The sequence below is a fragment of the Pangasianodon hypophthalmus genome, chromosome 24 (assembly GCF_027358585.1).
Source record: "Pangasianodon hypophthalmus isolate fPanHyp1 chromosome 24, fPanHyp1.pri, whole genome shotgun sequence".
Lineage (NCBI taxonomy): Eukaryota > Metazoa > Chordata > Actinopteri > Siluriformes > Pangasiidae > Pangasianodon > Pangasianodon hypophthalmus.
Window position 1 is genome coordinate 6,183,092 of NC_069733.1, and position 11,229 is coordinate 6,194,320.

At 39.5% G+C, this 11,229-nt stretch overlaps 1 protein-coding gene across 1 annotated transcript in view; it reads right to left on the reverse strand.

The window, feature by feature from the left end:
• pappab (pregnancy-associated plasma protein A, pappalysin 1b) overlaps window positions 1–1,603 on the reverse strand; it is a 67,637-nt gene extending 66,034 nt beyond the window's left edge. Inside the window, exon 1 of the mRNA XM_053229071.1 lies at window positions 362–1,603. Coding sequence (XP_053085046.1) covers window positions 362–758 — 397 coding nt within the window. The 5' untranslated portion in view covers window positions 759–1,603. The remainder of the gene's footprint in view (window positions 1–361) is intronic.
• Between the last annotated feature and the right edge of the window lie 9,626 nt (window positions 1,604–11,229).

An 11,229-nucleotide genomic window follows, 5' to 3' on the forward strand; every position in this document is an offset into this window, starting at 1 on the left:
CTGTCAAATGCCACGAGTTGGTTTTGTTCTGTTTTGTTTTGTTTTCTTCACGTGGTGCAAAAAAATGTAAGAGAAAATGCACATAAATACATAGGCTCTGTAAAATACGCAAATATATACATATATATAACACGCTAATGTATATAAGGCAGTATTTCAAAGCTACGTATCCATTTTGTTTGATAACTACTAAATATAATTGATAATAAAGGGCGTTAATTGCTTATAGCCTGCAATTACATTTCTATTTATTTAGCTACATGTTTTTAAACGCCAAACATCAGCCTGCAAGTTGCATGTGCACAATCCAATCAGTATATATCAGGATTACATCGGAATGTTGAAGGAGCAGTAAGCAAACCTGCGATCACACTTGGAGAGCGCTGACCGCCCTCAGGTTTTATCCACATCTCCAGGGTGAAATTACCGCGCGGAACCTCCACGCTCGGTTTAAGCCGCAGTTGATCTCTGCCGCTGAAGTAAACACTGTTGCGGCGGAGCGCTGAGCTCGCGCTCTCTCCCGGCTGACTGAAACGCGCGTGCAGGCGGCCCGCGCGCCGCTCCGTTCCGGACACAGAGCGCTTGCCCCGCGGCAGCCGCGTGCCGCACGCTCCGGGAGAGACTCCGACAGCCTCCCTCGCGCGCACCAAGTCTCTCTTAGACCTGCCCGTCCGCCTCAGAGCGCCGCACTCGCAGCCCAGACACAAGCTGAACACCAAGAGGCACGGCAACCAAGTAGAAAAAGGCAAAAGTTTCATTTTCACGTGGAGCAAATAAAATGTAGCCTATATATAGGTGTATATATGTATATATATTTTTTTCTTTAATAGATTAGGTAAAAACAGTGCTCTCCAGAAACAGCGCGTCTAGATCCTCTGCTCCTTCGGCTCTTCGTATTTTTTAGGCTAACAAAAGCTTGTCAAGACAGCGGATCCAAACAGCGAGAAAGCGATGCTGTCTTATTTTTTTCCTTTATAATGTTAAGCCACGACCCCCCTTTTCCTTGCCCCTTTCAAAGACACTTCAGCACAGATTGGGGAAGGGGGGGGGGGGTATGTTAATTCATCCAAGTGCTCCACCTTCCCAATTGAATGGAGCCCATTAAAGTGCGGGCATGACTAATAATCAATCAGTGCAGAAGAGGTATCAAAATCATTTCCCTTTCAGGGCTTCTTTTCAGAACCCTATACATTTTACAGGAAATGCGCCCATTTCTTCAGCATGTCACGCAGCCCGTGGAGCAAAAAAAAAAAAAAAAAATCAGGACGGAAATCAAAGATAAGCGCCAGCTATAGTACAACAGCCTTAAAACGAGGATGTAGAACTTGCAAGAAAAAACATGTTAATCGTAATTAAGGTTGATTTCAGCGAGGGTCAAGGATTTGGCTCGGGCACTAGGTGTAGGCTCCTAATGTTCGAGCCTGTCACAGCAGCTCTCTGCTCAGAGGACAGGAAATAATGAAGAGATCTTTAAGTTAACGGCGCTTGAAGTTAAGAGCGGGAGTCACGGGTGGCCTGTGACCGCCCCGCTGATTTCCACCTCTGTGCGTGTCTGCGGGGGGACAGAAAGCGCGCCGAGCGCCCCCTGGTGATTACACACCTAACAGACAAAGGGTGCAACCAACCCGGAGCATCTGAACGATTTTATTATATAAATGAAGTCGTACGAAAAGCCTTGAACCACTAGGGTCGCTCACTCAACCAAACCCTAACAGAACAATAAACCAGTAATGGCTCTGCAGCTCACTCTACCTATTCGGTTCTTTCCAATTACCCGTTTAAGTGAATCGAATGAGGTGTGATTTGTTTGATTCATCACTTAGAGCCGCATTTCAGAAATATTATGTAGGTTGTAACACAATCGACCAGTACATAAGGCTAACCCATGTTCATTGTTTTATACAGTCATTCATTCTGTTTAGCTCTGTTTGCCTCGGGGAAAAATCCATTTGTATGATAACAGAATCTAATCTATAATTCACAATCAAGTGCTTCAGAGAGAAAAAAAACCGTTTAGCTAGAAAAGGTTACAAGAATGAATACCACACTGACAAGTAAACATATTTGGGGGGTTTCAGTTTCCTATTTCTACTGTAAAGTTCTGTAAAGTTATTTGCTTTTCACACTGAATATCTTGAAGAGTTTGGACTGGGTGCACTTCCTCCCAGTATTCTTCTTTTCAGTTGTTTTGGCTTCGCAGGTTCAGAGGGTCTCCTTACTCCTTACGTGACATCACTTCCACTGAATATCAATAGGAAAGTATTGCAAGGGGGTGAAGTGAGGAAAACTGTGGGGAGCCAATTTAGAGCCTCGACCTTTAATTCTTAAGCTCCCTATTTTGCTTTCACTCACTTTCCATTTTATCTCCTTTGGTTTGGAGGGGTAAAACAAGTGTATAATTAAAATGCAGTACATTCTACTGTATATGTATTACTAAAAGACACTGCACATATAACCAAAAGAAATACCTTACAACACACACAAGAGCCCTCATTGCTGTCCCACAACTTAATAGCTTTTGTCTTATCATTGTCTTATTTACATGTTTCCTTGCCCTTCTGTAGATCTTCTGCCATCATACAAAGTAATAATATATTTATTCTTTTAGAAATGTGTGATAGATTAAAAAAATAAAATAAAATAAAAAAGGCAGAGAAAAAAAGTCCAAATCAATGGAAAACTCAATGAATTAGTGCTCACATTATTTCCTACCAAAGCAATGTTAAATTCTCAAATCTGATTGGCCAGAAGATGTTGATTATTTCTGTATAAAAGCACAGTTCTGACAGCATTGCCAGCTGAATGGCAAATCACAGGCAGATATTAATGCACTTGTTCTGATATGTTATTGTTCTATAATAACAACTAACTCAAAACTAACTCAAAGGTGCTTGTATGTCAGACACTTATATAATTTAAGTCTAACAAATAAAGGTTTTTTTAAAGGAGTGTCATTATTTAACAAAAAAAAAAAAAATTGCTATAGTGAAGCTTTCTGTAATAAAGTCCACACCAGCCCTTTGAAGTAAAGCTTTTCATTTAAGTTTTCTGCTTTGGGGAAGTTTTCAGGGCAGAGGACATTGCTTTTTTTGGGGGGATGACAAGGAATATAATGAATGACAAGGTGGTGTGATACTCAAGTTGTTTATCTTGGCTATCTCCAATAATACTTCATTGTGGCAGTGAAAAATCTGGAATCAAAAATAGGTTTTCCTGAACACAAATTAAATACTACATAAAAAAAACACTAGACAAAACTGGCAAGCAATATCCAAAAAAAAAAAAAAAAAACAGGCAAAAAGGTAAAAAACTATACAATGAGTGATACAACAAACTAGGCAAAAAAGGTCAAAACAAGGAAGAAAAAACAAATAATTACACCAAAGATCATTCACATTCACATATCATTCAAGTCTTAAGAAGAAACAGAGGTGTACATATGCTGAAAAAACTAAATGAGCAACAGGTAAGATTTCCAGCAAGCTGCAGTGATTGTAGTTGGAGGAAACTGGAGATAGGGGAGTGGTTGTTGACTGGTGATTCTGGAGTCGGAGGTCTTGGAGGGTGGGTTGGTTGTAACAGTAACAGCCCTCCACTCTGAATAGTCCAATACTATGTACATTATGGCAGGGAGTAGGCTAGTAGGAGAGTGGTCTCTAGTGAGTCTAGGGTTGACGATGTCATTAGCAGCTTCCCAGCTTTTTTCCTCCTGGCCATATCCTTCCCAATCTGCAAGGTTTTATAGCTGTCCTCTCCATCTCTGAATCCAAAAGTTAGATCAGTGTTCCTAGGTAACACCAATCAAGGACACTATCCCTCCCTGTCAGCTTCTGCCAATCCACTACTGCTTCACTCCCTGACTCTAGTCATAAACATGCAAAAAACATCCATTCAGTGTGATGTCTTGTCAAACATTATGGTTGTGTAAGTTCTGAGCTTTGTTATTCTCCTAATCATTTATGTTGTGTTTAACACTGTGCCTATTTTGTTGGTTTGTTCTTTGGATTATGCTTCTGCCTGTTTGCACTGTGATTTCATGTGTTCTGACCATTGCCTGGTTACAAACTTTGATTTGGACTGTGCTTTTTTGTATGTTTGGAGTTTGTATTAAAGTGCCTCTGCACATGGATCTTGACTCCCTCTCTGAGTCTGAAGACTTTACCTATCTGAGAAGAACACTTCAACTAACACTGCATATCCAGCAGAGGTTTTGCCCAATTGCATCTGATGGGAAATCAGAGATCACCAGAGGAACAAGAGGAACAAGAGGAACCCATACCCACAGTATGTCCAAGAATGTGCAGTATCTACACGGGTCAGAATAACCTTCCCTTATCTGTTCTCTGGCCTCCTAGAACCTCTACCCATACTACAATGCTTTAGAGACAGCAGAAGTTACGCATGTTCAAAGATGTCTTCAGGTATTACAGAATTCCAGAAGAAATTGTCTCTGATCATGTGGAGAGCTTACTGCAAACAAGTATGTATAAATATCAGTCTTCCATTACCACCCACAAACAGAATGCCTTAATTGAAAAAGCAGAAGGGTTTTGAGATCATACTGTCTCAAGAATCAACGTGACTGGATCTGAATTCACACAAAATTCACTTATCCGCTCCTCCACAGGCTTCACATCCTTTCAGTGTGTCCTAGGATACCAACCATGGTCCAATGAACCTTCAGAAGTCCTGGTGGTTGAAGAATGGATGAGAAATAGCCAGCAAGCCTGAGAACATTGTACATCCATCTTTAGAGTGCAATGAGAAGGCAAAGACCAGAGCAGACCAGAGAAGCAGGCTGCATCCATTACCCCTTTGGTGGATGGACTGGTCATCTGAGACTTTCATCAACAAATAAGACTTCAATTTAAAACAATAATGAATTCAGAAATGACTCTGATGCTCATATTCATAAGTTGTTCATAAGCTCATAAGTTCCTGGTTACACAATTGCACTATTTAACTCTATAGTATACAGTTATAGAAGGGAAATTATTTAAGTTTTAATTTTGGACTTTTTAAATTATTAATAATTAAATAAATTTTAATTATTTAAGTCTTTATTTAAGTCTTAATTTAACTTAAACTTAATTATTATTATATATTATATAGTCTATTTTGTTGATGAAAGTATCTGGTGTCACCCAGATGAGGATGGGTTCCCTTTTGAGTCTGGTTTCTCTCAAGGTTTCTTCCGCATATCGTCTCAGGGAGTTGCCTCTGGCTTGATCATTTGGGATAAATTTAAACATTTAAAATTTATATATGGAATTTATGTGTTTCTGTACAGTTGTTTTGTGACAATGTCCATTGTTAAAAGCGCTATACAACTAAAATTGAATTGAATTGGTCCCTTTAACATACTCAAATTAACCCAGTGGCTTACCTTTACCTCAAAACTGAATTGCACCTACATTTCATGTATCGCTACTCAAACTTGTGTCTTCCACTGCTCAGAGGCAAGTGACCAGAGCTGAGCCACTGTCCCTGCTAGAAATCGAGGGCGGTCCTGTATATATTGTGAAGAGGTTACTCAGCTCCAGAAGCCAAGACTGCTGTAGGCTATACCTTGTGGACAGCGAGCAGTATGGCCTCGAGAAATGCTTCTGGGTCAGGCCCCTCAGAGATATGCCCATCTAGAATTCTAATGCAACCTCTGCCATTATGCTAGTTAACCTTCAGACTTTCTGATACTTAGTGTAAATACTATATACTATAATACTATAAAGATTTATTAATTGCAAAGTCTTGCCAAACATTACAGTGGTATGAGTTTTTTTCTTTGGGTTATCTTTTGCCCTGTTTACACTGTGATTCCTCATGTTTTAACTCTCTCTCTGATTCTAATATGTTATACCCCTCAATGTCCAAAGGGAGAGGGGGTGTCCTATGCAGAATCAAATATTGTCAGCTCGCTGATAAACTGGGGTGTCCTTTGACAGCAAACTGAATGTTCCTTTTTTTCATTGAAAACATTTACCAGATGCTAATGGGTGTTTTCCAGACCTGTTGGCGCCTCCTTAATCACTTATCCATGGCAGAGAGATTGGGCAATTGGGCAGGGGAGACTGCTGACCTTCCCTAACACATTAAAAGGTGTTATATCTGTGGAGGAATCTATTATTTTAATCTATTATCTATTATTATATGAGTTTTGTGCTATCATAGCCCATGGAAAGTACGGTGAGCACTCCTCCTGTTGATTGAGTTATTATATTCTTAGAATTTGTTTTATTTTATTATTATTTTTGATTCTTCATTATCCCTTTCACATAATTTCTCCATTTCTCCCAAACCTGGGATCCCTATAAGGAATGATGTCCTCTGGAATTCCTGAAGCAGCAAAAATGTGTTGTAGCAGGTGTTCAGCTGTCTCAAAAGTAAAATATAGACAGGAAGATGGTATGAACCTGATAGCCTTGGAATATCTGTCCACAACTGTGAGTATGGTAGTGTGTCCATAAGAGAGGAACACCACAGTGTGGGACCAAGGGTGTTCAGGCACAGGTAGAGGGTGGGGTTTCCCAACAGATAAGTCTTAACGGTTTAAGCTTGCACAGACTAAATGTGGGGGAAACTCAACAGTGACCTTTGCTGGCCATAGGGTCCTCCAATATCTGCGTGTTAGGGGTTAGGTCATGGTCTCCACTAGGCAGCCAGAGGAGAAATGATCAATAAGTTTGTCCTTTTGATATGGTGTTACCTAGGTTTATTTTAGCCAACAGTGCTCAGGGACAGAGCAGTGTTGAAAGGACTTGCTATTAGTTTAGAATACTGACTAATAGGTAAGAATAGTTTACAGTTGAGAGGAATTATCAAATTACTTTGTGGAGTATAAGTTGGAAAAGGCAACTGCTTAAGTGTTCTCAGGTCTATAGTTTATTTCCATAAGAGGTCATTTCAAAATAATAGCTAAGAGATTTCAGATTTTATTTACTCTATTTCAATTTTTATTTACTATATCAGATTTTAAGTGGGTCAGACATTTACATACACTTTGTTAGTATTTGGTAGCATTGCCTTTTAATGACTTGATCTTGAAATGCTCAAATGCTTGGGGTAGCCTTCAATAAGCATCTCACAATATTTTGCAGGAATTATTGCCCATTCCTCCTGACAGAGCTGGTGTAAGCTTCCTTGATCAGACATGCTTTTTCAGTTCATTCCACAAATTTCAGGTAAGGGCTTTTGGATAACCACTCCAGTACTTTCGCTTTGTTGTCAAACAAATTTGTTACAACTTTGGATGTATGCTTAGGATCATTGTCCTGTTAGAAGACCCAGTTTTGACCAAGATTTAATCTTCTGGATTGAGGGTGATGTCTTGAGGTATTGCTTCAGTATTTCTAGATAATCTAGATAATAGATGGCATCTATTTTCTGAAGTGCACCAGTCCCTTTTCCAGCAAAACACACCCACTTTAAACATGATGCAGCCACCCAATGTTTTCAGACCAAAGTTTGTGGATCCCTGGGGGTTAATTTTTGCTTTTTCCTGAATGATGCAGTGTCTCTGTGGTCCCAAGACTTTTATATTTGCATACAATTGTTTGTACAGATGCTCATGGTACCTTCAGTTGTTCATAAATTGCTCCTAAGGAGGAACCAGCCTTATTTTCTGAGGTCTTGACAGAATTGCTTGGATTTTCCCATGGTATCAAGAGCAAAAAGGTACTGACCCTAAGGGTAGGTGCTTGAATACAGCCATAGATGCACTCTGAATTAACTCCTAATTATGACAATTTGCAGATCAGAAACTTCTAAACGTAACAATTTCTGGAATCTTTCACACAGATTTCACATATTTCATTTTAAAGAGACAGTCAAATTGTAGTATGTAAACTGCTGACCCACTGGAATTCTAATATAGTGAATTAAAGCAAAAATAAATCTCTAATTGACTGGTTTAAAATTACCTCTGATGTAATTTAGATGCCCTATCTGACTTGCCAAAGGAAACATATGGTAATGTAAAATGTGTGACCAGAATATGTATAGCCTAGGTATATGTAAACTTTTGGTCTCAGCTGTGATCGAGAAATTAAAATAATTAAAGTAGTTTTTAACTATTTTTAAAATAAACTTGTTAAAAAGTTTAAATAGTAAAAAAACCATCAGACCAAAAGGGTTGATGAGGGGTAAGTATTTAGCATTCTTTAAATACTGCAAATTCTTATCCGAGAATGGAGAATGAATTCTTATCCAAGGAGTGGAGCAACCCCTCCAGAGTAAGCTTAATGATAAATTTCTGTTCTTAATATTATAGCTTCTCTTGGCTGGAGAAAGTTTGTGGGAGAAATAAGCCATTAGGTACATCTTGGCAGGTTCTCCCAGTCATTGGGCTAATATAACACCCACTCCTGTGGGTGTCAGACGTGTCTATGTATCTGATAAAGGAAAGCTTAGAATCCAGGTAATTAAGAATGAGGCCATGGCTGATGGGTTCAAAAAATTTCTTCAGCTTATTCATTCTACCTTAGTGTACATGGGCCTCTTTTCGGTAATGCAAGTTAGCTACTCTGCTCTTAAATCTTCTAATGTGTCTATAGGAACTTGCGGTCCTCACGAAATGCTCCTTGGGAGTAGGTCAGTTCTGAACAGTTTTTACATTACTGTAATCCATAGTGACCCCCTCTGGACTGATAAAGTAGACCAGAAATGAAATTCACATTTCCAAGCCTCAGTAAGTAGCACATTCTCTAAAAGCATTTCAGGCATTGTCCTGATATGTTCAGTGAATAGCTGGGAGTAAAACCAAATATAATCTATATAGGTGATTGTGGTGGCAGGGGCGTGGTTGAGTGCCAGTTTGTGAAGGGAAAGTGGAGTCATGAAGATGAGCAGTAAAGATGAGTCTGCACCTGAGGGTGATTTACTAAAAAGTGTTTTGTGTTTCAGTGATCAGCAAGGAGGAGATAAAGGGGGAGACGAATGAGCATGTGGGGAGAGAAAGCCGAGCTGAACTGTGTGTGTGTGTGTGTTTATACTTGTGTTTGTACTTGTCTCTGTGTGAGATTGTGAGTCAAGAAGCACTGAAAAGCTCAGAAAAGAAAGAAAAGGAGAATAAATTGCTACTTGAGTTGTCCCATGCCTGCTTCCTGATTCCTCATTTTCCTTGTAACCCATGAGAACACTGGTGCCGATACCCAGGATTTGAGGAAGTTATGTCGCCATGGAGCCCTCGCCCCTGGGGGCCTTGTTGTCCCAGGCGCTGGAGGGGGAAGAGCACCCTGGGCTGCACATTGGGCTCAAGCTCTTGGTACGGGACAGCAAGTACAGAACAATCAGGAATGAGAGCCTGGCCAAGTCAGCGATCCTCACCCTCTGATACTTGGGACAGGCCTTTATTCTCTGCTTAGATCACGCCCTGCTTGAGTGAAGCATGAAGGATGGCAATGCGTAGATCGCTCCTCGGTAGGAAGCTCTGAAAAGCACTCAGAAAAGAAAGATAAGGAGAATTAATTGCTGTTGTCCCAGGCCTACCTCCCAATTCCTCATTTTCCTCATAACCCACGAGAACTTCACAGTGATGAAAAGTTGTCCAACATATCTTTCATACAATTTTAGATGAAGGACTGTAAGATCAAGGGGATGTTTCCCAAGCTATTTGCCATCACCAAATATTCATAGTGACCAGAATTAGTGATGAAAGCCATCTTTGACCAGATTGACCAGATAATTCACCCTAAATTAATACGAAAAACAGATAGAAATAATTAGTGGTATATTAATTTTTTTATCAAAAAAAAAAAAAAAAGTTGCAAGATTTTTACTTTCATGTGGAGCTTTAAAGAACAGCTTACCAAAGCTTGTGGGCAGGGTTGCCAGGTGTCAGCAAAATTCCCACCCCAGCTGCAACTCAGAAAGAGAACAAAAAGACTTAGCCCAGAATGTTCAGACATAGGAAAGGTAGATGTGTTTTACTTTTTTTTTCTGTCCGTTCCAGGAAACAAGTTAACAGTGGGGCACATTTCTGATTTAAAGTCTCTGTCAAATGCGGAACTTATACAGAGAATCTGTCAGCCCTGCTCACAGAACTGAAAAAAGACAAGTTCATTAACATGATACTAATAGGAGATGCACTATTTAGTTTTATCCCAGTTGAAACACTGCCTTACTGACCTCCATTATAGAACCATATTTCTACCATATCTCTGTACAAACAAAAGAAAAATGCTTTGATTTCAACTTGTTGCTTCATATACATGTAGCTCATGCAGACCATGTGCAAAAATATCATTTAATCAATTTAATCATTTAATGAATTTTAAAAAAATACCTGTAAAATGTCTAAATTCGTGGCACTTGTTTTTTTGTAATTTGTAAATTATCATTCTCCATTGTTGTTAAAAGAAAATCTTCTCACAAAACCATACAATCATTATAATGAAATGCTGCTCTATTTTCTACTGTCCCATGTCCTACTAGTTCATAGAGGTACTTGGCAGTCTCGGTTGAGGTAGGTGGGGTGTCTACAGTTTAGGCAAAGACCACTTTGGTTCTTGGCTCTCTTCAATTATACTTCAGTAACAGCTCTACACTTCCCTTTGAGCTGCATCCCACCACCCCATCGTTATTTTCCTATAACAGAATGCCTTGTCATGTTTTATACTTTACATAATATTTTTTGTGTTTTCAGATGCATAATGTACTCAAATGCTCACTCCTAATATGTGTCACTGGTAGAATGAGATCACTCCTTTCATGGTGTTTTCCTGTTAGACTGCAGGTTTCACTTATTGATGTTCAGCATCTTCAGCAGGATGCTTGCTGAAAAGTAGTGGAGCAGCGGAAGCATTAAAGAAATTAAACTTTGCAAATCATTCTGGGTTAAGATTCAGGGAATCTTCTAGGCTGTCTTGCTTCCTCTCCTATAGTTTGCAAATCAATCGTACAGGAAGGAGCCACAAAAGAAGGCACTCATGCATATCCCAGCACTCACATCCATCTTGTACTTTCACCAAAACGACCTACATCTCACTTTTGATTGGATTCCAAGATATTCATCATATTTAACATCTCTGGTATTTGGGATCACAATGGTTGTTTAATAATTAATTCGCCGGATTATCTTAATGAAACCAGACCAGATATCACCTGACTGTGGGTCCTTACCAGGGTATATTAGAGACTGCAGTGCAAGTTTTACTTTGAGATTAAAAGCTCACAGTACAGACAGCCATTGACATCATTGTGACGTATGTGCCCTCTTTTTCTTTTACTTGTTAC